The sequence below is a fragment of the Lepidothrix coronata genome, unplaced genomic scaffold (assembly GCF_001604755.1).
Source record: "Lepidothrix coronata isolate B3197 unplaced genomic scaffold, Lepidothrix_coronata-1.0 Scaffold249, whole genome shotgun sequence".
Taxonomy (NCBI): domain Eukaryota; kingdom Metazoa; phylum Chordata; class Aves; order Passeriformes; family Pipridae; genus Lepidothrix; species Lepidothrix coronata.
Window position 1 is genome coordinate 933,722 of NW_016690429.1, and position 25,239 is coordinate 958,960.

The 25,239-nt window shown below is 39.0% G+C and overlaps 1 protein-coding gene across 1 annotated transcript in view; it reads right to left on the reverse strand.

Moving 5' to 3' along the window:
* LOC108507290 (myoD family inhibitor domain-containing protein) overlaps nucleotides 1–24,622 on the reverse strand; it is a 44,389-nt gene extending 19,767 nt beyond the window's left edge. Inside the window, exons 1-2 of the mRNA XM_017835140.1 lie at nucleotides 24,519–24,622; nucleotides 23,749–23,836 (exon numbers count right to left, since the gene is read on the reverse strand). Of these exons, the coding sequence (XP_017690629.1) occupies nucleotides 23,749–23,836 (88 nt within the window). The 5' untranslated portion in view covers nucleotides 24,519–24,622. The remainder of the gene's footprint in view (nucleotides 1–23,748; nucleotides 23,837–24,518) is intronic.
* Between the last annotated feature and the right edge of the window lie 617 nt (nucleotides 24,623–25,239).

Here is a 25,239-nt window from a genome sequence, read left to right on the forward strand (position 1 = left end):
GCACCACAAGCAAGACCTGGAGTCCCTTGGGAACTGCATGTCTGTGAAGAGATTAATTTGCCTGTGCACCATGCAGACCACACTACCCTCTGCTCCCATCCCTTGGTGATTCACATCCTGTGTTGCTCTGTCTGGGACACTACTAGCTACAGGCTTTGGGGACAGAGTGAATTCCTTGCTCTCATCTGGACTGAGATCTAGAAAGTTTACTTAGAAATCTGTAGATAACATTTCTCCCTTTAATTCTACAGGAACGTGTAAGCTGAGCTTTATGCTGTCTTTGAGCTTTACTAAAAGAGAACAGAAATGTGTGCTTTTGCTTCCCATGCATTTATTTCAAGCCATGATTCTTTTGTTTGTCTTTCCATAACAAATGACAGTGGTTCAAGCTGCATCTCTGCTAACCTTTTTCTAAGTGGTTTCAAGTAGTTTACTTAGAGGGATTATTTCATCTGCCACAGAATATGAGGCAGGTCTGAGGTAGTGTCTGATTTGCAAAGAACAAGACCATGGAACATTAAGGCAGGAAATTTAAGGTTCAGTAGACAGTAGGATCACAAGAGAATGGAGTGATGGTTTGCAAGTGTGCTGCACTTGAGGGGAGAGGCGGGGGGGAATAATTTGACTTTTCCTTTCCTGATGATATCAGAAAAACTGGGAAAGGTTTGTGACATTGAATGTGGCAACTGCTTAAATTCTGACTGTCACTTAATGAAAGCTTATACTATTTAATTCTTGTGTGGTTTAACCCTCTATAAAGTGGGAACGTGTATAGTTCCTGAGCATATATGATTGGGCGCTGAAGTTGTTGCTATAAATTAATACATAAGCTTTGTAAATGTCATTGTCAGTGTCTTGTGGTTGCCTTGTTGAGCCTCAGAAAGAGTCTTAAATTTCTATGCAGCAAACTTCTCCAGCTCTGAGAGCTTATGGTCACTAGTTAGCTACAGCAGGAGGGTCAGACTTTGGAGACTGTAGCTTCTTTCCAGCCTGCAGGTTTCCTCCCCCTTCAAGTCTGTTTTCTACTCTTGCCAGTACCCTGCCTTCTGTTTAAAAGCATTAGTAATACCAAATAAAGCTAAAGATGCTTGTTATAACAACTAAGTTGTTTCCATTTTAATCAGAGCACATGCTGATGCCAGGTTTGGCATGAAGAATCTGTGTAAGTGTCTGGTTCAGGGCACAGTAAGCTGATCATTTGTTAGAATACTAGTGCATTACATACAATTTTGGTTTCAGTTGTACAATTTACTGGGAGGATGGTACGAACATTGGTAATATAATTTTTGCTTGGTTGGAGGTGAATGAACCATAAAGAATGGGAAATAAGGCTATTGCCATGTGTGCTGAATTGTGGTTTGGTAGCAGCAGTTGTCTGTAGCTAAGTGGCCATCAAAACCTTTCTTGGGGTGGCAATAAATTATAAAAAAAACCTTCAGAAAATATATCAGTTTTCAAAGAGTAAAGAAAGATGCAGCAATTATTGTGACACAGGTCTGCAGTCTGTTTCTGATTATCCTTTTGGCTGGAGAGTTGGGGTTTCTAATTGTAAGGTTAAGGAATCCTTTTTATCTATCTCTTGCCTCCTAATCCTATGCTAGACAGTATTGATTTCTGTGCCTTTTGTCTTCTGGGGAAGGAGACAATCTCTGGCTCATGTGAACATCTTGTTAGAGTCTGCTGAGGATTAGGGGGTGTGACAGTTTTCTTGCTGAGCCTTTTTATTGGGGATTTTTATGCCTGCTTTTCTGGGAGGTCTTTGAAATGTCTTTTATGTAGCAATCATTTCACTCTTTCTTTGTTGTCTCAAATGTTGAGGCTGTATTCTTCTCATCTGTTCCTGTTTATATTCCATACTAGCTGGTCATAACAGTTTAGCTTGAAACTATCATCACACCGTGTGCTTCTGAATCACAGGAGTGTTGCTAACTGCTCTAGGAGGACTGAAAATTTGAGCTCTTTTTAGGGCATCTGAAGTTTTAGCATGGCAGTTTAGTCTGAAACACTGATAAAAAAAGTTCCAGATGAAAAACAGTCTGGGAGTTGGACTTCTGAAGTGTCCACAGCTAGGTACAGGCAAATAAAAATGCTCCTGCTATAAATGCGATAGGTCCCCCTTAAGGTGGTGGTCATGGTATCATCTGTGCCTGGCAGGTACAGTAGGTGTTCAGTCTGGCCTAAATGTCTGCAAAGATCAATGAAAGACAAGCCCATCCAGCAGGCAAGTCATCCCACCTTGATTGGACATTTCAAGCCAGGGAAAAAATTGCTTTTTGAAAGTCTGGTTTTGTCCCTGTTCTCACCCCATTCTCCTGGCAGCTGGTTACAGATAATTATGGAGACCAGAAACCCAACTCCTCAGTGACTAAAGCTAGATGATAGAAAAACTAACCTTGGACAAAGAAATTAAGGAACTTAGCTTTTCACAAGAAATTTGGTAATTTCACATCTCAGTTTCAGAAAATGTTGTGGTCAGTTGATGTACTTCAATACAGGTAAAGCACAAGGTTTTGTTGCCTGAAATTTTTATTAAATCAATGCTTCTATGTCTTGAGTAGTTATCTTAAAACATAAGGACTTTTCATATCTTTTTAAATAGAGTATTCCTGGCAATGTCTAAGTTCAGGTACCAGCTGGGGAGATTCCAGATTCAAGGTTAGGCAAGGTGCCAGGGTTATGTAGTCTTGTGATAATGAAGGTATCAGAGATAGGTTTCCGAGACATTCATATGGGAAAACTGTTTGCATCACCTTCCTCTTTGAGAAGACTGAGGTAAAAACTTTGGGTTTGGAATTCATCACCAAAACTGAGTGACTAATGTCCATAAGATGCTTTTTCAATTTTTTAATCTAACTAAACAGTGTATCATACCTTTATGGAGGAAAAAGCTACATGCATAGATGCTTATCTTTCGCTGCAATAAATACCTTCCTAAAAGCTCCCTACCAAAAACTTGCCCTGTATAACACTGCATTTCCACCTGCTTTTGCTTACTGCCTCTCCAGCCTAATTTTTAGTGTCTAAAGCCATATTTAATATCATTCAATTTCACACTTAACCACAAACCCCACTCTTCCAGATATGACCTCAGTTTATTTTATATCACACATCTTTTTCTTAAAGTATTTTATACATAGCATAATATGCAATGATACGGCACTGATGTTTATCAAAATTGTTTCACACTGTACTTATTTCTATTTCTGTCTTTTGGATCAAGTACAATACAGCTGCAGATTAATACCACCTTTTAAAATAGGCTTAATGTGTTTATTTTCTTACCACATTCACTCCATCCACTAACTTGTTATATGGATTATATTTAATGGGAATCTTGTGGGACTACCAGAGGGCATTTATTTTCTATTGAAATAACAATTAAGATAACACTCAAACTAATATAGTAATCAAATAAACCTGACAAATAACAAAAACTTTTTTAAAGCTGCAGAGGCATGCTAACAAATCTATTTGATCAATATATGGGATGTGAAAAAAGAGGAGACAAGATTGACTGATGAATAAAATGGAACTGACACAAATAGGCTGACAGCCAGTCGCAAGTCTCTTTAGGGCAAATGCAATTAACTTAGAATAATAGACTCAAATTTGATGGTTAGAAATGCATTTTTATTAACAATCACAGCCTGAATCATTATGTGCTCTTATGAATAAAATTGTAGTTATACTGGAAGTCTGTGTATACATGTATGCATGTGCCTACAAAAAAGCCTTGTTGAAGGAGACCTTTATTTTTGTGACAGAATAGCTATGTGGGATTTAAAATATAAAGCATACACAAGTAGAAATCTGAATACTCAAACCAGTGATATAAAAATCACATATGTGGTATGTTAGTGTTAATGATAAAGGCAATAAGCATCAGTCCCAGGACTGCTTGTTCTTTTGGGATGTGAAATTGCAATCAGGGATTTACAGATTTCATTCTGAGGCAGAGAAGTCATTACTAGAAACATAAGCTCATTCTCTTTACTTTAATAGCTATTTTAAATCATTCATTTAGAAAATACATTAACTATTTATTGTGTAGGCAGTACATTTCTATTGGCATTCCATTTTCATGCTTTTTTATAATCCTTTTTAACAAATTATTTTATTAAAAGAAGATTAGAATTAGCAAAGGATCCTACCAATTTTTGAAAATGCTACTCTTGAAGAAGGATATTTTCCATTATTAACAGGTATGCAGTATTAAAACTTTAAAGGGAGGGAAGATATTCAATTGCTAATGTGTCCTTTTTCTTTTGACCTTCGTTGCAGTGGCTGATTGCTATTTGTAAATTACTTTCAAAATTATTAATCTCATTTAATTTCTGAATAAATACGTAATTTTTTTTTCCAAGAAAAAAATCCTTGGGTTTAGATATGAATAGAGCTGCCTATAGGATATGTTATGGTGCAGGGGTCTTTTATTTGTGGGAAAGATTAAAAAAACTCACCATTTAATGCAGAGAAACTCTACCTGGTATTAGCAAAGTATAACGTGAATATGAAATCATGATACCTGCAGTGTTTGGTGCTTAAGTATCTTGAGAAAAAGGGGTAATGGTAGGAAGCAAAACTGCACTGGGAATGATTTAAATCCAGTGTTCTCCAGGTTAGTGTTTGTAATGAGCAACTGGCTGGAGAGGGACAGGATAGGAGCAAAACATGATGCTCTGTGATTGTCTGAAGCATGAAGAACCTGGTGAAAAACGTCACTGTGGCTCTCAGACAGTTTCTGGGGTTGCTGAGATGGATTCAAGAAGCATCCACACTTGGTTTTCTCCGCTCTGAAGGTGATTTTAATCCTCCTCAATTCTCAGAAGTGAGAAGTGCACAGACATACTGGGAAGGCAAACTGCCTCCTGTCTGGTGGGGAGAGGCTCGTGGAAACCATTGAGAACAGGGACAGTGTCTGGCTGGGGAACAGATTTTTCTGGTAAACACCTGGTGTCTGGGGAATTTGTAGGCTGCCATTTTGGTTTTCTGCCTCTAATTAGCCTTAAAGTTATTGCCATGAGGAAAAAACCTTGTTGGGAACTCCAACGATTGCTGGAGACATTCCAACCATTTCTTTCTCTCATGATCTACTCTAGATAGTCACAGCAGCCCACCACAACACTTCCTGAGCTGGCTGCTTGAATGGCTGGTATTGCCTATTCTTAGAGATAAGATGGATGGATCACATGTTGTTCTAGCACCACCAAACCTGGTGCGTGCCTAAAATCGCAATAATCCTGTCAGTTCTGGCACAGTTGTTTTACTTTGACGCAGAAATCATTGCAAAATACTCCAAGACTTGGATTGCTGAAGATTTCTCACAGATCTGCATTTGGTGCAGAGGGAGTTTGAGTAGTCAAATTTACATTATCTATTTAATGTCTCCTTACCATCCCTGTAGACATGTCACTGGAGCTTGATGGAAAAAAGTTACTTTTTTGAATGTGATGCCAGAAAAATAATGTCTTCTTTGACCACAGTTACTTCACGCTTTAAATGAGAAATAGGTCTTACTAAAACTTTCATGTAAGTTAGTTTAGGTAAACAGACTAAGGAAAAAAGACCAGATGATCTATTGATTTAAATGGGACAGAACTGTGGGGCTGTGGGCTCAGTTCTACCGTCTTGTTGGTTTTAGACTACTGAAATACCACACAATATTTCCTGATGGATGCTGATATAAGAGAAAGGAGGCTCAGGCCCTGCATGATGATAGACTAATTCTCCACTGATATAATCATCCAACCAGAACAGGAATGACTCATTCCATCCATAAATATCTCGAGGCCTTTGTCTGATCACTTAAACTCGTTCACACCAACCTCATCTCGTTTGCTCGAATGGCCTTACTCCTGAGTTAGAATGATACATGGAAGAGAAAATCCAGGCCCTTAAAAATAAAATCATAATTAGTTTCTCTTAATAGCTGCTCTATTAAAAAAAAAAATCAGATCTTTCACAATTATATTAGAAAGCAAAAGACAATGCTTCTGAGTACATCAGGTTTTTTTCCTAACTCAGCAGCCATAGGCTTGTTGATGTATCATACTTGCAATATGTTTCTATTGACATTCATGTTCCATATATTTTATATTCCCTTTTCAGAAGTTATTTTGTTAAAAGAAGATTAGAACTTACCAAATGTAACTACCAGGTCTTGGAAATACTTATCCTGAAAAGAATATTTCCCCCCAGCACCTGCTATGTTTGCTCTGCTCCCTCTTAAACCTGTTCTAGTTCAGAACTCTGATTTCACCATTTTGTGCTCCCAAAATATTAAAAGATTACATTCCCCATCGGTTTATGCTTTCCTCAGTTTTTACCTTCTGCAAATATGGCTTGGCCATAAATGTTCTTGATGAAATAAAAATACTTTTGCTTTGCTTTCTGTTCACCTCATCCTCGAGCAGGTGCCAGGCAATCTGCGGCAGCTCTTCTGCTACCTGGGAAGTGCTCATATATAGAAACACCGGGCCAGCCTCTGTTGTCACGGCATGGGAAGCCAAAAATAGATGACATGAGAACATATTTCTTCCAATGAAAACTTTTTGCAGCTACGCAGAGTCTCTCAGATAAGCAGGTTTTAGTGTTGGAAGAGAAGAATAGTGATGGAATGAAGAATCTAGACTGCACATTTATAATATAAAAATAGTCTCTATAATACATGCTTAATTAGATAAGGATAGACATATTTGAATATTCCTCCTTCCCACAGTGATGAACACTTGTGGCAACAACTGGTCCTCCATGTCAGGTGTATGATGTTTCTTCCTATTATTATGGTTGGAAAGCCACAAGAAAGTAAATATCTTACAAAAGCCGTATTTTTAACTTATTTAATTTGCACTTGACTTGTTTGCTGTGTGATTAAGGACTATCCTGAAGGCTGGGTTTCACCAGACATCATGTTGTGTTAGAGCCCCTGGTATGGGGGAAGATGGTATATTTTAAAGCCAAGGAATGGTGCCAAAAAGAATTAGAGGTTATTTGTCTGCAAAGGACCTCCTAGTTCAGCAGTCCCAGTCTGCATGACATAAAAATCTCTGTGGGCTAAACCCTTAGGTGTTTTCCCTTTCATTTCTTCTTAAACATCATCAAGTGACAGTGCCTGAAACACTTCCTGAGGCAGAGCATTGCCTAATCATCCTTGCTTGGAAAATATTTCCCTACCATTAAAGCTACATTTTATTCCTCCCACAAATCAGCATAAGGGCAGGTGTCCCATTGTGAAAGTGGAAAGTTTTATAACGGGGTAAGTAATTCCAAGTAGAGTAAAGCAGTCAGCACTGCAGGTTCTTCAAAACTTGGTATTTCTGCAATAATCTATTTCCTCCTGGTCGTGGTGGAGCAGCTTATTTATGCTTTTCTTCACAGTAAAGGGTCACATTTTGTTCTCTTGTGTGGTTTTCTTTTAAATCAAATTACTCTTAAGGACACCCAAGGCAATTGCCATTTCAGTTAGGATCTAAATATGCTAAGGCTCAATGGAAATTTTATTTATACTGGGCAGTGTCAGGGACACTAGAACAAGGGGTTGATTCTGCTTTAGCTTTTATGACAGTGCTAATAAAGTTCTCTGGTTCCCAGATAACATGTAACAGGCCCACTACTGCAGTGCAAAATTATGGTTAAGACTCAGCTGGTGGTTATTGTCCAGTAAATGTTCAACATATTTCAGTAGTGCATTAGTACATAGTTACTGTAGTGACTGGTGATTTCTGCCTTGGCCAGGAATCTGTCAAACTAAATGCTCAGTGCAGATAGAGGTGAAGTGTTTCTGTCCCTGAAAACTTGAGATGATAAGCTGCAGTGTGGACACAGATTTATTTTTTTCTGAAGAACACAATAAGCAACCTAGAGAACTGTCAGGTACAAAACTATGCTCACTTGAGTGCTAAATGGATAATGAAAAGCATATTTTTCTCCAGTTTTAAGTAGTCTTAGTTATAACCTTTATTCTTTATGTTTCTTAAAAATTCTTGTTTCATTTTCTGCTGTCATCACGGAGAGGGCCACGTTGATTCACCTTCTAGGTGGCTTTCCAGATGTTTATGGTGTATATTTTTAATTCCTTTAGGTTCAGTTTGAATTGTTCATAGAACACTTACGTAATTTCAGTGAAAGTTCTAATGTTCTCCCAAGAGAAGGTGAATTTGTGAGGGTTGTCATTATGCTTCTTTTCAAACAATCTCTCCCAAAAACTTAAGAAAGGAAAACCACAAAATTGCACTAAAATGGCAAAAAAACCCATCTATAGAAAAATGTTGCTTTCTTGTGAAAATAAGCAAAAGAACTGTAACTACCCTGGAATTCAGAGTAATCTGTACAGTTTTGTGGTTATGGGGAGCAGACTAGCCCAGTACAATTATCCTCTCTGACTGGGGCTCATAGAACCATCCTCAGTAACTTCTCTTTCAGAGGGATTTATGCTTTGTTGCATTAATGAACACAGTCACACCCCAGCACATATCACCAGAGACCCCTGTGTCTAAATCTAGGTGCTGCTCCCTAAAAGCCAAAGGGAGTTTTGCCATTGACTTTGAAATAGGAACAAGCCCTTTATTTGTAACTTAAAGCAAGTAGGTTGGAATTATGAAGAATGAGTATTTAAAATAGCAATGATGTAATATCAGTGTCAATTCCATTATTTTAACAGATGTAAATTTGCTCTGCTCTTGAACTCTGGTGAATTTTAATGGCAATATTAAAGAGATACTATTAAGACTACTTAAAAGAACTATTTGTAAAAAGTGTCTCCAGTTGGGGGGGGGGAGAAAGTTTAAATTGCTTTTTTATTCAGTCTGCACAATTATTTATTGAATGGTTTTGTATATTACAAATTAATATGCATTAGAAGCTGAAAAGATCACATAATAATTCCAGTAGTCATTGAATATGGGAGAGCTTGCACTGTTTAGACAAAGCAAATAGACTCTTTACCCAGCTGTAGTTTGGGTAGTCTTCACCACAGAGAAAATAAGGATTTTGTGATGTACAATATGGACAATGTAGATAAAGAAAAGAGTTGAAAATCACTGCCTGAGTAACTTTAGGGTAACTTTACATACATTTCAAGGCATAATCCTTGTCAGCTCCAGTGTTGTACCTGGATAATGAATGACTAGTCTATCTTTCTAATTTTACCCAAAACCTGCATTCCAGTGGAACAGTAATGGAAAAAGGAGGTCACAGTGACCATCCCTGGAGAGAGACCTCTTAAAACTTACGTACAAGGCTGGTAGCCTGTGCTGTCTCAAAAATATTTATATTCTGGAGGGAAAGCTTAGTTTTAAAACCAATTCTATGGCTCCAATTCAGAGCTCATAAAATCAACTGAAAGATTTTGGACAGGCTGGTATTGCACAAATACAGGCCAGAAAAGTAGGTGTTGGCACAAATATTAGAATATGAAGCTGAGAATCAGGGAATGCCAATTCCCTGATTCTAACAATTTCTAACAATTCAGTACTGGTGTTTTTATTAAGGGCTCCTTTCTCTCAGTAAAAGCAATGTCAGTCCTTTGTGGTTTTTACATCATCTACAGCTATTAATTTTGGGTGCTAAAGTTATTTCTGTTTATTTCTTGGAAATATGCAGAGCTCATCTTTATTAAGAAGTGCTGGGCACTGGCAATTGCAGTCAAGGGTCTCAGCTACACATAAAGTCAGATATTTAGTATATCTAAGAATTACATATACCTAAAGTAATCACACTTCTAAGTAATTGCTTCACCTCCACTCCTATTAATCATCTTCATGGAGCAAATAGTGTTAGTGCTTAATGGCTGAAAAGGATTTGAGACCTCAAAAGAAAAGTAAAAATTTGTCAGTTGTTTTTTTACCAGATAAGGGAAAATACAGTGCCTGAGCAGAGCTGGATGTTGTGAATCATTTGACCTCACAACTGTTTTTCCTGAGTACAGTCTGGGAATGCATTCTTGGAAGAATTCAGCTTTGATCCAAGAAGAAATGTCTCTTGCCATTAGTTTTTATTTCCTCTTCTTGCTGCAGACAAACCTGAATATTACAAAGGGCAAACCCATGAAACTTTCTCCAACTTTCCCTCGGGGGGGTAAAACAGGCTTTTTCATCTTCAAGTGACAGTCTTTCAGTTGTGCAAAAAATGCCTTTCATTTCAGTAAAAGCCGCCACATGGGAAGCTCTAGGCTGACCTACTGTGGCAGAAGAGAAGGTGAGGATGTATTTGACTGTATCTTACTGAGGTAAACTCACATACAGACAGATTTAGACATCACTGAATATAAATACAATCTCTATGAGCAGAAAGAGCTGTTTTTCTGTTGATGGAAGCACACTATGACTAACACTTTTTTTTTTTGCCATTCTCTCTGGATCTAACAAGGTTTTCTATATTATGCAACAAACCATAATGGTCAACTGCTCAAAATGCATCTCCTTGGCCACCAGGTCACTGTGTTTTTGACACAGCAGAGCACTTGTGCAGTTTTTGTAGCACAGTTGACCCAAGCAGCTACAGCTCAGCATAAAGTTTTAGAGCAGAGCCAAATGCAGCCTAACAGGCAGGTTTGGAAGAGATCTCCTGCCAGAACTCAAGCCTTGTGCTGCCAGTTTGCTTGTAACTTACTCCTATGGTCCACACAGTGCTCTTGAGATTAATAAATATATAATCCCGTATCCCATTACCACACAGTGTTTGAAACATTTCCCATTAACAAAATACAGAACATGCAGGTGAAAATATCAATGCATCTCATTAGAGGAGGAAAAATGGAAAATATGTATTATATTAAAGCCAAGTTTTGGACTCTTGGGAAAAGTTTGGGGGGGAGGAATGTATTTCTCCAGGTGGTCTCAAGTGGAAGGAAGGATCCAGTTTCTTGGCTACACCAGCAATTAGAAACAGGGCAACACTATAGCCAAGATGTGGTCTCTAATTCTTCATCTTCCTATTCTGTCAGAAGCAGGTTCAGCAACAGGCCCAAGAATAAGCCTAAGAACTTCAGGCAATCCTGATGACTTTGCTCTTGAAATCCTGGTCTAAAGAATCATATCTGATGTTTGCTTTAGGCCAGCATTTGCATAGGTTGGTTCAGGTTGCACAGCAACCTGTAGAGTCCTGTGCTCTGATTTTCTTCAGCAATAAAAAACCCCCTTGAGTGTAACAGAGATGAAGGTGGAGCTAAAGTATAGGGGGATTGAACACTTGGGGAAAAATAATACAGGAAAACTGTATGTGATGAAATCATACATTGCAGACCCGTGACCTGAAAATCAAACAGACCAAACCACTCAAATCTTTGAGTGACAAAACCTTTTCCTACCACTTTATAGGAAAGCTGGGGACTGAAGTCAGCACTGCAAAATACTGTTAGGGGGAACGGAAGAGGAACATTTATATTATTAATTTCAGTGAGCAGCTTATGTTCTCTAGGTCTTGATGGCTGGACCAGCTGTTGAACAAGCTATGCCTGGCCAGATGTTCAATTTGTGTCCTGGGTCTGGGAGGGACCTTTGTAGTTGTTGAACTCTGCCTGAAAGAGGAGATTCAAAGGGACCGAAGTCCTTTTATTCTTGTAAGTTGGATGGAGAAACCTGGTGTAATGAAAGGTGTCCCTGCCCATGGCAGGGAGTTGGAACAAGATGATCTTTTTAAGGTCCCTTCCATCCCAAAGTAATCTGTGATTCTAAGTAGATAAACAGCTCTCACCTACTCATTCCTTCCTGAGGTTGAAATAATCAAACCCATAATTCAGTGGGAGTATTTTAAGGGAAGCAGCTCTACTTGGTGTAGGCTTAGAGAACTGACTGCCCCATTTCTTGGATAAACACAAGCACGTAGTAAATCCTAACAGGTTTCCTACCATGCTTTAGGCAAAAGCTGGTGCATCAGTTTTTACCTGGGGTCTTCCTACCTTGCTGTTAATGTAGTGTTTCTTTAGGGGGAGAAAGAAAGGCAGCCAAAGAAATCACAAGCTTGGAGCAGGAGGTCTGTTGGTTTTCTGCTCACATAAATTGCCTGCTAAACACACATGGCCCTTAAAGGGCTGTGTTGGGGGGGATAATTCCCCTGGCAGTGCAGACCACATGTTCCTGCTGGTCCATGCACTCCGTGCAGCTGTACAACATATCACATAACGCGGTCAACTGCAGGCACGCTGCCCTGCCATTCCAGGGGGGGGACCAAAACTGTAAATAGAACGGGCAAAGAAACTGCTGGGGACATAGCACTAGCTGGGGGAGCAGGAATGCTTGAGCCAACTGCCCAAGGCTTATAGTCAAGGTCACTTGTCAGGGGACCAGGCCTTGCCCAGGGTGCTCAACTTGTCCCAGGCTCTTGCCATGGTTGCATGTCCTGGTCTTGCTGACATTGCACTGAAAAACCTCTTTATGGGCAGAAGGGGCACACAGTGTTGTGCAGCTAAGATTTTGTTGTCAATCTAGTTAATGTTTTATCGGTCCAAATTCTCTAATTGAGAAAAGCCTTTACTACATAGTCAAATTGTTGTACCAACCTTTTCAGTACCTGCACTCTTACGTGGTGTTGTGCTCAGCCTTTCCACGTCTGACATCCCATCCCACGTGGTGTCCTGAAGCTCCTGCTGTGTTTCCACCTTGACCATCTTCTTACCTTGTCTCCAGCTAGCCCAGGGGCTAATGTCTACCCAAGGGGCTCCAAAACAACCAAGGGCACTAAGGAGCCAGCAGGGATACCTGGCTGTGGGAGATGTGACCTTGACTAACACACCTGCAAGATTCTTCAGGCTATGGAGCAGGAGGGAAGGGAGAAGCCATGTCTGGTAGGCAGGATGGGAGCCAAGGGAAGGGTAGGTTAGATGTGGCCCAAAGGGCACTACTAGACATGTGCACTGTATATTTTCCCAAAGCTGATGAGGATACATCATTACAGTTCAATCATCCATTGCTCAGTTATCTGATAAGTTTTCTTGTTTTTTGAAAATGTTCAGAGATTTAAAAAAAAAAAAAAAAAAAACCAGAACAAAAAAACACCAACTTGGGAAAACTATGGCATTTTACGTATAAATCTGTTTTATTTTGTGTGAAATTTAACTGAAATGATCTTAATGATTTATGTAAAGTGAAATACTGGGTTTTCCTTTTTCTTTCTCTTCTAGGCCTGGTCTCACACAGGCATATTAATGATTATTTGTCAAAGTCACACTGTTTGCTTACAAGGTACGAAGGCTTTTTAGACACTATAATGACAGCTTTTGATTCACTTGATAATATTTAGAATAAGCCATAAAAGCCAATCTCTGAACGAACAGACCGCTTTTATTGGCTTTTAGTGCTATTACTGCTATCATAAGTGGTAAATTGGCCTAATGCAAGTAATACTGCTGTGTCATACTGTAAAAACCACTGCTTAGTTTTATATTTTACTTATTTTTTTATGAAAAAAATTTAAGGCACGGGGACTACTATCCTTCTACAACTCTTGGTGATTCCCTCCAAATCAGAGCTGGTGAAGCTTCCACTGCTGTTTGGAATTTCTTTGCTCAGTGATTACCACCTCTAATGGAACAGGACTGATCATAAAGTGAGGAACCAAGAGTGTGAGTGAAGTGATTACCTTGCTGAAGCTCGTAGGCTGTTTATTTATTTAAATCATAAATTAACTAGAAAAAAAAAAGATCATTGCTTAGCTGGAAGCTGAATTGGATATATTTCAAATCCTTTATGCTACCTTTTTATATGGCTTATTTTATAATAGCAGTAGTATTTTTTTAAATAGTAAGCACTTAAAATATCTGCTGACAATAAATTTGGTCACTACGTCATCCAGCCAGAATGACTACCAGGTGCCATAATTGCTTTTTCCTATGATTCTTTTGGCTTTCTTCCCCTGCTTCTCACCATGTCTTCTATTGTTTTGCCTCCTCTTGGAATAGAAGCATGCATTTCAGAGACTTAAAATTCCAATAACATACAATTTTTTCTTTTAATCAGGAAAAAAGGAGTTTATAATAGAATTCCATGTTTTTTCTTAGTGTTTATAAATAAGGGAAATAGTTGAGAAAATGACACTGAAGATATTTGAGTTGACTTTTGAGTTTCTGTTCTTTTATCTTCCTCTTTCTTTCCCTTTGCCCATGTACTATCAAAGTAGACACTTTTCAGCAGTTCTTGTTTGGAAAGGAAAAGTGTAGTGTGTTTTAAACTTAGTTAATACTTGAATACTCTAAAGTCAAATATAACTTTATCATTATATACTCTGTGACCATTAAAAAATTAGTCTAATCATAGAGAAAAGTCTATCCTAGTAATAATCACTAATTTAACTTGAACACATGCTTGAAATAATTATTCACATTCAATGTGCTGTTGGAACAGCACATTCCAACTTTAATTTTGGCATCTAAGTATTTGTGGATACACGATAATATTTTTGCACATGTGTTGGTTGCCCTGGGTGAGTAACAAAACAACTTGATGTTAGAAGTGCTTAACTTCTTTTTAAGATAACTATCCTGACAAGGATCACACAGGAAAAAAAAATCTTCCCTAATTGTGATATCTGAGTTTTCTTCAGTTGAAAGAATCTGATTTGACCTGTATTTTACTCTGAAGAACTCAAGTGGTCTTATTGACCCAAAATCTACACTCTTTTTAAATTACAGGTGTCATGACATAAGCCAAATAATGTTCCCATCTGCATCTCTGCTGCAGTAGCATCTTCTTTCTTTTGAAACTGTTTGTAGACATATTTCAGTAATGAGAACATAATCTGTCAGTAATCAGTTCTTTGATGCCTCGACACTATTGTGGCAATGTTTGTTTTTCTGTAGAGCACAGCAGTGAGAGGTGCATCTATTCTTCTATCTCTGGAGTCTGCTGACGTATTCAGGCACAAGTTTTTCTTCCTGTGCATGTTTCTGTGCTGTGTATATTCATTTATGTGTGAGAGAAGAAAACATTATCATGTTTAACTGCTGCAATCATAAGCACATTAAGTAGACAGATAATAAACAATCCATCTGAATTTATGATTAAGTTAATCGTGTCTGTGTTTTTCTAATGTGTTTATTCAGATTAAAGACTGAAATTAGAATGAGACTATGTAATCAAGAGACCCTAAGAGACTGTTTGACTCCTACAAAATAAAAATTAATTTAGTTTAGGGGGATAAGAAAGATCACTGTAGCACTTAAATATCACTTAGGTGGTAAAGAGGCCTTGTGCAATTCTCTTTGAAGAGATGAATCTCAGTAGTAGTAAGAGTTATTAAGGAACTCAGCTGACACTGAGGGCTTCACAACCTAATTTTTGTATATGCCCTTCTGCCCAGCAGGCACCAGACTCACAGATTCAATTTCTGTACAGCACATGCAGAGGATCAGGTAACTGGGAGCACCAAGCTGATGGGAGAGGCGAGGAAACAAGGAATTAAAGTAGGAAAAACACTGGAAGGAATGGAGAGAAGGACCAGCCAAATTTACTTAGGGCTGCTCCACCTGCATTGGGCTCCTTCATCAGTCACTGCTCCTGAGCCTGTGCAGGAGGAGATGCTCTAGTCCCTTCCCACCTACCTGAGGGTGAGATCCCTGCTGGTGGACTGGGCACGAACAAGTCTCAAATCCCTCGCTGCCTGTGCTTAGCAGTGTGTTACAATCATAGAATGCATTGGAACGGACCTTAAAGATCAGTCAGTTCCAACCCCCTGTCATAGGTAGGGACATCTTTCACTAGGCCAGGCTCAGAGCCCCATCCAACCTGGCCTTGAACACTTCAAGGGATGGGATGCCAACTTCCTGGGATGGAGTATTGAGACCACCTCTCAAAGATTTTCAACTTTTTACTGGGTAGCTGAATAAGCTCCCTGACAGGAACTAGAGCCCTTCATGCAGGTGTCCTGCTGGCTGGGTTCTGTCATCCTTCCCTTTCTCTCTGGAACAATGAGCTTTAAGTGGCCCATCCATACGTAGCCACATCTCCAAGCCATGATCTTACATAGATAACTGAGGATGAGAGTTTTCCTCTTGAAGGTGTGAATTTGAATACTTTCAGGCATTCATGTGCTTTCAGCCAAGATCTGAAGTCACAGAACTAATCACTAAGCTGTTCTGAGAAGGGCTTTATGTCCAGTATTTTATTATTGGTCATTTAGAGAGGTCACCCTTAGTGTCTAAGTATCTTTCCATTTGGATGTAGTTCTAAATACTTATTTAAAAAATAGATGGAAGAATAATTCTGTTGAATCTCAGCTAACAATAAATATTTAAACTAATTTCACTTTTTGTCTTTCTCCTAACTTTTCCTGTAATATTTTCATAAGCAAGAGACCACCAGCTTGACCAGGATTTACCCCATCCACTGCTTTTATTTTTTTTTTTGAGCACTGGAAGGCAGTTATATCTCAGAGAATGATTGCAAATCTTCAGTGAGATGAGGGGAGGTCTATTTTTTTTTTATATTCTAATTTATCTAAATATTTCATTGAACCCCTCCAATAATAAGGATTTTGCTACACCTCTATGCAATTGTCGGTCTGGCTCTAAATACCACTGTGTAATCCTGCAGGCCTATAAAACACCTTTTGGAAACTGGCTGTGAACTGCTCACATCCACAGTTATCCTGCCTTCAAGCTCAGGGTAAAAGTAAATCAGGTCTGAATAGTTGTTGTTTTTATGCGACTTCTATCAAGGAATTAAGCTCTATAAACTAATTAAATGCTCATTAATGGATCTGAAATATCTGCTTTTCATGGCATTTAGACATCTAATACCCACTTATATTGAAATGTCTTACTGTCTCCCTCCAGGGGAAAATGGTAATAACACCAAGTTCATTTGTGTTACTACTCCAGATGAGAAGGAATACAAATAATAATTAATTTTTGAGCTTTCAGAAAAAAAGTTGACCAAAGAAAGCAACACTGGGCTTCACTTTTACCTTGAAGAGAAACAACCCACTCTTGTGAGCGTGGTACATGTATTGAATCTAAGGCCAACAACAATCCTGACAGAGAGCAGTCACACAAACAGATGCTATAAATTATGAAGCTTCTAAAATACTTAGTGCTTTTATTAGTTCTGTATTTTCTTTATCAGGTTACTAAATTATGTTTAGTACAGGCATCTTTCTGGCTTGTAGTGCCTTAGATCTAGGAGACCAGTTTGGCATTTGACCCTTCCCTCTGACTTGAAGTGGTAAAATGAGACATGGTTTCATTCCTCCTGCTGCAATGATGCTCTAAGATGATTAGAGGGATCTGTCTTAAACATACTGGGACAGATCAAATCTTTTGCAAGTCAGTGCAGCTCTGTTGCTTTACTGGAATTACTCATCGCTTTGACACTGACCCTTAGGCTAAGATTTTCCATGCACCAATTTGCCATCTTAAATAGGAAGTGCTATTGAGCCCCTTGGATATGTGGATTCTGCTTTAACATCTATATTGCTGAGAAACTCAACAACTAGGGAGTGTCTGTATGGTTATTTTATGTTTTGCTCTACTTATACCACTGAGAGCAAAATTCTGAATATTTTGCCCAAGTACAGCAAAGAATAGAATTGGTCTGGAAAACTTCCAGGAGTGAATGAAACAATATCTTAAGGTCTTCCCCAGAATTGGCAGTTGAATGAAATAGAATTTTCCTTTGTTGAACAAATTTACTTAAGGCAATCAAACCTAAATAAACCTTCACTTATATTTTTGCGATCAATATCCAGCATAGGAGTGTGACTTTAAACTTAACCCTATGACCCAGAGAAGTATCTCTATCTTTACTGTACATCCAAAGTCTTACATCTCCAAGGATCTGCCAGCTCAAAGATCAAGGACCCCTCAGTTTATAACACTGTAATTAGAAGTGGTGATTTGGGACCATTGCGGATTTCATATACTCCCTTGCCATTGGAAGAGTCTTTAAATCTGCTGGTTTACAACTTAAAGCAAGAGTTGTCTTCATTAATTCATTTGGTCATAGTCCTGAAGCTGACAAGGCATCTTCCAGGAATTTGAGCCCCCTGGGATCCTTGTCATCAGTTTTTAAATGTGCTTTTTCTTGTGTATGTGTGTGGTGTTCTTATCTGGAAACAGTCTGCTTGGATTACAGCATTCATCTTAGAAACATTTGGCATTTTCTGTTACATGAAACTGAGAAGTCTTTCTTTGCTATCAGTCTCCTGTAAAGCTTTTCAATGCAATGACTTAATTCAGGCTGAAAGAAGAGAGTGAAAAAAGCTTCTGGACCCAAGTCAGCAAGATTCAGGAAACAAGTGTCCAAGCGTGTATGTAAAATTGCATTCACTGACTTCTGAGACTTTAAAAAGAAATTCTAAAAATGTCATTTAGCTCCCTAAACACAGGGATGAAAGTCAGATCAAAACACTCTACTGCAAATAGTCTCAGCAAAGGTTCAAGCCTTGTACTTTTATTCCAGCCCCCACAAACCAGGTACAAAACTGGAAGGTGGTGAAAGAATTGGGAAAATCCCTGAGTGTCTCCAGGACAACTTTCCTTCTGCAAAACCAGTCTCATGGTGTTATTCATCCTTCCTGCTTTATCACTGCTTGTAAAAGTCTCTCAAAGCCCCTGGGTAACAAAGAGAGGTGTGTTCCAGGGAAAAGGCATTTTTGAGTGCTGCCATGTAGAAAGCTTTTGCTCTTACCCCCAGGAATACACCCCCCAGGGCCAGGCTGTGGGATGTTTAGGTGTGGTACAGTCAGGAATAGTCTGCTGGGATGTACCACTCTTAGAAATGTGGCCCAATCTCACCCAATGGGATTAATATTGGAATAAAGTGTTATTTGAATAATGTCACTACAGCCGGGTCTATGATATGAGTAAATCTCCCTTTTCATATGAAATGTAGTCCTTTTAAGGGGTGAAATATAATCCTGAACAGAGACTCTATTTACCACTTAAGCCCTATTTTATGGTTTAAGTGTCGACCTTGCACTGACCCTCAGCACAGGGCTGAATTTCACCCTACAGCAAAAATCTGCTGGCTAGAGCAGTGGATTAGAGAAATTGGGGCTAGACATTTTACTATTTGCAAGACAATGAAAACAGGCTTATTTTAGACAAAAATGTTTCTGATTTATGAGAATTTTAGTGCAGAAAGGGGCTATTTTGGAGAAAGTCTTGAGATTAGAATTTCAGTTATATTTTTGGCAGGAGAGCAAGGAAGCCATTTCATTAACTTTTCACTGGAAGTTATATATGGAGGGCATTTGTGTACACAGCTGGGCAGCATAAAACAGGAGGGCTTTGTGTGAAAATATCCTGAAATGAAATTTCATTTCTGTATGAGTTGGATCTGCGTTCCTGGGCTGCCGTGGCCAGTTTTGGATGAAACCATGGGAGGGCAGTGTGAGGCCCTCACACATTTTCCCTTGCGTTTGCAATGGACGTAGAAATAGTGAACAGACCACTGCGGTCTCTGTGCAAAATCAGTGTCACCTTTTATAGCTTTATGTCAGTAGATAAGCTCCTGCCTGCTCCCACGTATCCATATGGCTGTAATCAAGTGATACCAAGAGATTTGTTTGTGAAGAACTCCAAAAGCCACATGCTGAGGCTGGTGTGAATTTAGCTCTGCTTTGACCTCCCTCCTTTTCCACCAGATGGCTGCTAATCTGGCACTAAATCACTGCCATGGTGGAAAGAGCCCCTGGTCCACGTGGAAGAGGCTGTGGCTGTGCTGGGCAAAGTGGGACCATCCCTGAGTCAGCCCTTGGGAGTATTGCTCGTTCTTGACCCCACTGAAGGGCATATCTTGTGTAGCTTCCAGATTTTACAGGGCCCTCTAGTAACTGTGCTTGATTAGGAGCCCATGCTCTTGCTTGGGGTGTGATGATCTGCTTGTTGATCATCTTATCACAGAATCATAGAGTGGTTTGAGTTGAAAGGGTCCTTTAAGGTCGTCATGTTCCAACTCCCTGCCCATGGGCAGGGACACCTTCCACTATCCCAGGCTGCTCCAAGCCCCGTCCAACCTGGCCTTGGACGCTCCCAGGGATGGGGCAGTCACAGCTTCTCTAGCTAACTTGTTCCAGGGCCTCGCCATCCTCATAGGGAAGAATTTCTTTCTAGTATCTCATCTAAATTGCTCCTCTTTTAGTTTAAAACTCTTCCCACTTTTCCTGTGACCATCTGCCTGTGTGGTCTTGTAGGGACGTGAAGCATGGAAGACAGAAGCCCCTGCAGAGGACACTTCTCTAATATTACCTCCAAGTTACATTGGTCCTTCTTATCCATGCGTATTCATATTCTATACACTGTCATTTATGTTATTTTGTGCTTTTCAGAGTAAAATGCAAATAAGTAGGAATAACACATGCACTGAGGATTCCTGCTCTAGTTTCTCGTGGCAGATAATTTTGCAACTGCTTCTTTGCAAATGAACTTGCGTTCCCTTCTGCCCAGAGGTTTTACAGGTACTGGCATGGGAAACTCAATATCTCTGTCCAAAACTGTCTCCCATCTCCAGCAATAAGCTCTCCCTCATGGGAGGAAGCAAGAAGACATAACTGCCTCCACTCCTACACAAAATAGGAGTCGTTGTCTGCTTTTGCTCCTGTGTCCCAGGCTTTCCTTGGGTTGGTTCTCATCAGTCAGTGCTAAGGTCAGACAAGCAGAACTGCCTTTTCTCAGTGCTCATTCATACTGATTCTGGTGGATTCGCATGTGATGGTCTGATGCATAACCTCCAAATGCAGGGTTTCTCATCTTTAGAAATAAGTCTGAAGAATATTCCATACTATCAGAAAACACTGCTGGTGTATATATATATTCTTTACCCTGAGACATCTTGGTATAGAACTGTGATCATTTCACTGTCCTTGTTCTCACTTTCAAGCCAGGGAGTCTCTCATGTTATCTACATGTAGACTTCAGTGCTAAGTGCCTCAAGAGGTACAGGGATGTTTTAGGACTTCCTTAAACTCTAAGCAAACATAGAGCACGCTTTTACCAGTCTGCTCCCCCATGTACATTTTGATTATTATTTGATTCTGTGATCTGCTAGGTCCTGTAGACTATCCTTCACCAAAAAAAAAAAGCTTGTAGGACAAGCAAGAAACAATAGGAGAAGGCAAATATGATATTATCCTCTTAAAAAAAATACAAACTGGGGCCATGATTATGTACACGATTCTCTCCAAGACTGTGTAGACTTGTGCAACATTATTTTTTTCCCTATATCATCTTTAATTCTCATCCATACAATCCTATATTGCCAAACAACTGTTTTTCTGTACTTTTCACAAGACTGGTTTGGTTTCTCTTTTCCTTTGGGGAAGAACTTTTCCCTCAGAATGAGGTTTTGATTTCTGCTTTTAGATGCTTCAAGACAGAAGCGAACTATCTTCATCCAAGAAAAAGGAGATGATAAATAACTGGCAGCCAGATTAAAACCCCACCCCACCTTGATTAAGCAGTTTATGATGTTGAAAAACAACCAAAAAAAGTGATAAGTACCTTATTCTGGTGTTGACCCACTGTACTACCAGTCCATAAGCTTTTACTTTGCAAAGCATTAGGAAAAAATGAAGTCTAGGAAAGACACTAAAGCCACAGCCTAGTCTATATCTTTTTGTTTATTTCTGATACTATGTGGTTCATGATTGTTTCTTTTAGAAGGAACAAATAATCAATACAAAGCCATGAATAAAAATAACTTTTCTTTAACACTGGATGCTAAAAGAACATATAGTCTTCTTACTGTGCCTGATGGAAACAGTACAAGTCTGTTCTCCACAATTCGTTGTTTATTGGAATGCCTGAAATCTATACATGAGGTATTTTTAAAACATTTAAACATAGAAGTTAAGCTTCTGCTCCAGAAAATTTGTTTCACCATATTCTAAAAACCCGATGCATACCACAGAAGTGCTTAAAGCAAAGAAACAACAACAAAATTTTTTAAAAGTAAACTTCAATATTAGATAAAATAATCTCCATATTCTCAAGGAAAATTTGCTTTCCTCATGAGACAAGTTCTGTTATTTGCTGACTCAGCTGCTGTACAAGACCCTCAAGGCTCCAATTCTCCCTGTGGCACTATGGAAAGATGTGCCAATAGTCAACACTTGGCTCTTTCTGAAAGATTATAGCTCTTCCAAGTACAGAACAATCAAAGGTTAGTAATGATCTAGAAACTCTGGATGGTGTCTCTCCTTAGGAAATGGAGAAATAAACCATTGTGAATTAGTGTCACTCAGTGAAATGAACTCAGGAATGTGCAGGGATGGCACCTGACTCCTGGAGCAGAGGATAAATAACAATATGGGACTGTGAGAGCCCCTGCTCATAGATGTGGACCAGTCACGGTCCTCTGTACCTTTTTTCCCCTTTGTAAAGCTGCAAATATCTTGTGTTCTAATCTCCTGTGATGGAATAAATACTCAATTCAGTTACATGTTTGCTGTTTGCAGGGTAAAGTCCAGTGCTATCTTGTAGGCTTAGACCCCGACCTCACTCAGCTGTATCTCTCTCTCTGATGCTCAAACTCCAAAGCTTCTGCTTGCAGAGTTTTTATTGAAGTTATCTGACCCCTTGCAAGCAGAGGATTTTGAGTGTCCAGCCAAGCAAAACTTCATCTTGGTCAATCAGGTCTGCTTCATTTCTGCAGAAATGCTGCATAAACAAGGAAAGCTGCAAGGCAGGGACATTATTTCAGGCCTGCTGTATTGCAAACTCCCTTGCAGCTAAAATATCTAATGTACAATTAACTGCATGAGCTTAAAATAGTGATGCACGTTTCACAGATGACATAACAGTGGCTAAAAATCAGCCTTTTCCCCAATATCACCACAGTTAATGTTTCAAAATATGAGGTCACTTGTTGAGTCTTTCCAAAATACTTTTGTTAGGATTAGAATATAACTAATTAAAAACCATAATTTGCACCACACTATGAATATTTAATTCCTATCTTGGGCATCTTGAGAGTGTCTGCTTTGAAATTCTATTTAATTAGAATGCTACTTGTCTGTATGACATACAATCAAGTGATTCTTCTATGACCAACAAACATACATAAACACATAATAAGCCATATCCTAACTTGGAAAATCTATTTTTTCAGCAAGAAAATACCCTAAGAAACTTCCCTCTTTATGTGTACAGGAATATGCAATATGAAAATCTTCACAATTTCATGACTTTTCCATCTAAAGTAGTTTAACAAACAAAATGTAGCACTTGAAATACTGGTATTTGTTGCAAATGAGTTACTCAACTCCTGTTATTTTTCAACCTTTAAAACTGGAAAGGTCCCCATACTTGTCTTTCATGACTTCTCCACTTTTGAGACTCTATATTTCTATACATACAAACCACTGACAACTGATGCTACTTTATTCTCAGATAACACACTGCCAAATCCAAAGATTCAGACTTAACCTTAACTTGTATTTGAAAAAATCAAATTAGTATTAATCTAATTCAGTAACAATTTAAGTGACTAAAAACTTTTCATCAGAATTAAGATGACGATCCATACTTCTTACTGGCTTACAGTTCAGGTCAAATAAAATTTTCCCAGGAATGTGAGGATATTAGTAAAATGAGCTTTCAGGTTACTTTAAAATTTGGTAATTTAGGCCTTTCTGCAGCGTAAAAAATTGTATGTGCACGTTGCGTAGAAGTCAAGTGATGGAATTTGTATGGTAGAAATTTCTGGTCATATTTAAGCCTATAAGGTATTCTTTTGCATTTTTCTTTCAGAAAATAAATTAATAAATGCAAAATATCTCTGAACACAAACCAGTAACTAATAACTCAATGAAACTTACCTTTCTTCAGCCAAGAAATATTTTGCTTCTCATGTTCAAAACTTTCTGCTGGTTTGATTTTTACCTTGTCTGTCTTGTCTTCTGACATCTGTGAGGGAGAAAAGAATTTTGGGGTGTCAAGTTCTCTTAACAAAAGTTTGACAGAGAAAGATGTTCTCTGTTTATGTTCCTGCCATAATAAATTGTGCTTGCTCGCACAGACACTTTTTTTCCTGCAGATTATCAATACTTCATAATATCTGAACCATTAAATTTATGTTCTGTTCCTAAATGCTTTATCAATATTACATAGTTGCTGTTTGTAGAGTGATGCTTTTGTAATGTAACTATAAATTACATTGTGAAATAAATTATAAGCTCATAGCATGGTGGTAATAGATAAACATGTAACACAGAGTAGATACATTCTGACTAAAAAGGAGGCACCCAGGCTGCCTGTTCGTTCTGGTTCAAAGTTGCTGTAAAGCCTGCTGTCAGAGAGGTATAATTATACAAATAATAATAATAAATATTTATAAAGGCAACTTGAACAAAGTGTACCCAAAAAAAAAAAAAATCTTCACTGCACTTGTAACAATTTATTTGCTGTAACGCGAACGATCACAAACAGTCACGGTACCTGAGGGCATTGTGTGCACAGGAGCTCTCAGCCCAGACACTGTGGTTTACTTCCACTGCCCGCTAGGAATAAGATTAGGCTGCCCAGGCTTCTCCTGATTGCTTTATATTTTCACTGAATTCAGTTAGGTAAAGCATTTCTCTATTTTTACCTGTATCTTCCTCGCGGGGGGAGCAGCAGGGCTCAGTCACAGGAGCAGCGCTTGCGGCCGAATCCCTCCTTGTGTGTGGATGTCCAGCATTCCCACACACCGACAAACCGAAAGGATGAGCAGTGCAACTCCCTGCCTGCCTGCTGTGTGGTGCCAGATTTGTCTTGCTGCCAGAATCAGTCAACTTATTCCTGAGGGTTTGTTTCTGTTTGTTTGGTTTTTTTTCCCCCCCTTGATTTTTGTTTGCATGCACTTATAGAGCTGGGTAGGGTAGGGAAGGAGGGGGCTAATCAGCACCCCAGCACTAGTGGAGTGATAATAAAATATCAAAAGCTTTTCAAAAAGGAAAAATTGGTTTGGAAATGTTATTACTGCAGTTCATAACCCAGTGAATGTGCAAGAGGAGGAGGAAAATAGAAAGGGAACCAGGAAATTAATAGCGACAAATCAGATAAACGTGTCAGTTTTTTGGCTAAATATAAGTTAAGATACCGAAGGATGTAGAAATCAGACACTAAAAGTCTATTTACAGCTGTCACTTTGGCAAAGAAATGGTCTAAGCTGATGGGGAGCTGGGTGCTGTGACCCTCCCCAGCTCAGGAGGGTGAAATCCATCCTTATGCCAGTGGGAAGGTCAGCCCTCGCATCCACTGCCACAGGGCTGAGTAGCCCCTCTGGGAACAGCACAAGGGCTGGGTGGGCTCGACAGCAACACAGGGCA